Source organism: Pteropus vampyrus, unplaced genomic scaffold (genome assembly GCF_000151845.1).
Source record: "Pteropus vampyrus isolate Shadow unplaced genomic scaffold, Pvam_2.0 Scaffold32, whole genome shotgun sequence".
Taxonomy (NCBI): domain Eukaryota; kingdom Metazoa; phylum Chordata; class Mammalia; order Chiroptera; family Pteropodidae; genus Pteropus; species Pteropus vampyrus.
Window position 1 is genome coordinate 10,945,952 of NW_011888813.1, and position 2,690 is coordinate 10,948,641.

Genomic DNA, 2,690 nt, shown 5'->3' on the forward strand with positions numbered 1-2,690 from the left:
TTCAGGGGATATGCCATGTGCTGCATCCATGTCACCATCGGACCCCAGGTTGGGCCCTCCAGATCCGTGGACTGAAACTTCAAAAGCCAAGCCTGGCACACCTGTGTCTTCACAGCTTATGCTCAAACTGACCAAAACACTGGGGACTTTACTGTGAGGAGCCAGAGCCCTCTAGGCAGAGTCCTGGCTCCAGGTCAGCCTCAGACAAATGGAGGACCAGCTACCTGCTCACACCGAGGCGCTGAAGGAATGGTATCAACACAGAAGGTGCACCAAGTTTGGGAAGCATGAGAGAAACTGACCTGTCTGGAGATGGCAAGCTGCAGGGCCAGGTAGAAAGCCGCCTGGTGATCTGTAGGTGACAGGCTGTGGGCCCTGGAAAAGTTTTTATGACTGTTAGTACCTGAAAGAGGCCATTTTTACTTTCCCTATTAAAAAACGCATTCACATTTGCATTTTTAGACCAAGGTCACATATTTAACTGTTTAATGTTTCATTTAGACTCTCCTCTTTTGTTCACTAACAAACGTATGCAATTTTCCACTCCACTGTGTGTAGACATGACGCAGGAGTCAGTCTGGGCCCCTGAAGTGGCAGCTGGTGATCTGCAGCTTTGGGGAAGAGCCTGGGGGTGAAGAATCCACAGGCCCTGAGCTCTGACTGCATGGGGCCCCTGGGCAGGAGAGGCCCACGTGTCATGCTGGGACGTGGTAAAGCCATGAGTGTACTTGGCCAGGCGACAGCAGCTTTGGTTAAGTTTTGGCTTGGCTTTAATGCTGTTTCATCCAAATTTCTGGATTGCAGAGAAACCATATGAAAATCAAGACCTGGCTTTGCCTGAAAAATGAGGTTTTGGGTTCTGATGAACTATAGGGAGAAAAGATAAAAAATACTCTTTCGGTTTTTTGATGTTTCTACTAAGTTCCATGCAGCTTACTAATGTAGTTCATGTAACTTTGACACGTAAGACTGTGTAGCCAAACACGAGGTTTAGTTTTAATAACTGGCCTTTGACACCGGATGGGAAGAGGTCGCCATACTGGTCTCCTGATTGTAAACACGGTCATTCCTGCTTTTATATGGAAGTCAATTGTATTTCACCATGAACAACTCAAATTGTGACTGTATACAAGACATAATTCAGTGTTTGACTGTCTGGAGGGAAGAGAAAAACTTCCACTTTCTTGAAAGGCATCATGGAGCCGACTAATTACAAACGGTGGGACCCAGATAGTAAACAAACCTTCATGCCGTTCTGTCAACATTCTGTGATTAAAGGAGGATCTTCCATCAGCAGAAAACAAACTCCGGATGAAAAAGAAAGCCAAATCATTACGGATTCAACAGTGGCAAACATGCCAAGAATGGCTTTCTACAAGTAATAGGGCCTTTTAACGGAATTGTCCATCTGCTGTGGGGAAAAAACTAAAAAGTCTTTCAGGTGTTTGCCACCCAAAAACGCATTTAGTCCAACAATCCAGGACATTGTTTGGGCAAATGTGGTAAAGCTCATGTACGGAAGAGCCTGGGGGTGAAGAATCCGCAGGCCCTGAGCTCTGACTGCATGGGCCCCCTGGGCGGGAGAGGCCCATGTGTCATGCTGACGAGGTCTCTGTTCTTTTCTTAATCTTAAGAGCAAAGGACCTCAACTCCCATCCCTGGATATTTTACCAGTATTGTGTTCAAGATGCAGCCTTAGGACGTGTCTCACCTTCGTGTAAGATGCTATTTGCCCGCATTGCCCTTCTAAATGTCTTTTTTCTACCAGTATGCTCCAGTTTTTATTATTTCCTACGTACTGGTTTCCCATGAATTTGTACATCAGAGAATCTTCTTTAGTGTTCACAAGAAGTGAGACTGGAATGTCATGGTTTCCGACTCTCTCAATTATTCAGGGAAAATGAACACAAAATTAATTATGAAAAGACTCTGAATTACTTAGCATCCTTTATTTTATCTCATCTTCTTTCATAATTAAGAAAAGGCCAGGTTTCTACAACCCTCACAAAGAATTCCTCAGAGCTATAATTTTCTCAGCCCAGTTTAGATTTTTCTCGAATGAAGCTACGTCAGATCATGGCCGCCTCTACCCAACACCCACCAAGCGAAAAGCTGGCAGTGGTCTGAGGAATGTTAATGGCTATGAGGATAGTTCTGACCACAGGCCCCACCCTGGCCTCAGCAAATGATTATTAGCTGTCAGCCACAGCTGTGAAATAAAACCAACCAATGCTAGAAATCTTGGCATTTCTTTGCATTAGGGCAACCTCTGAAGAACTGCCAATTTGGCTAATAATGGCTTTCCTACTGCCAAATTTCTAATGAGGCACGGCTTAAATGTACACATTTTTTTAAAAATCTTATTTTGATTATTTTGCTGATGAGTTCAAATGATCACTTTAGCCTATGAAAGAAAAAAAGAAAATAAGGAGAATGCCAAACAATCAAGAAAAACTGCACGGTGTGGATCTCATGAAACTCTAGAAAACTTGCTGCAGTTGTGCAGAACGACTTCAGCTATGTTTCCTGTGGCAAAACCACCTTGGTGAGCCCACGGCCGACCCACTCGGTGGGAGGAAAGACATTAGCACTCTTGAAAACCGGAAGCCTGCTGAACTCTGCTCATGAATATAAAGCAGCCCAATAAACTCCACTTGCAGGCGATGGGTGAGGGGCGGAGCTGCTAAGAG

General features: G+C 44.6%; 1 protein-coding gene across 7 annotated transcripts in view; it reads right to left on the reverse strand.

Moving 5' to 3' along the window:
• The window catches only part of TTC7B (tetratricopeptide repeat domain 7B), a 223,778-nt gene that overhangs the window by 105,945 nt on the left and 115,143 nt on the right, over positions 1-2,690 (reverse strand). For all 7 annotated transcript variants that reach the window (XM_011357140.1, XM_023528861.1, XM_011357138.2 and 4 more), the window contains one exon: positions 303-375. In XM_011357140.1, the coding sequence (XP_011355442.1) occupies positions 303-375 (73 nt within the window). The remainder of the gene's footprint in view (positions 1-302; positions 376-2,690) is intronic.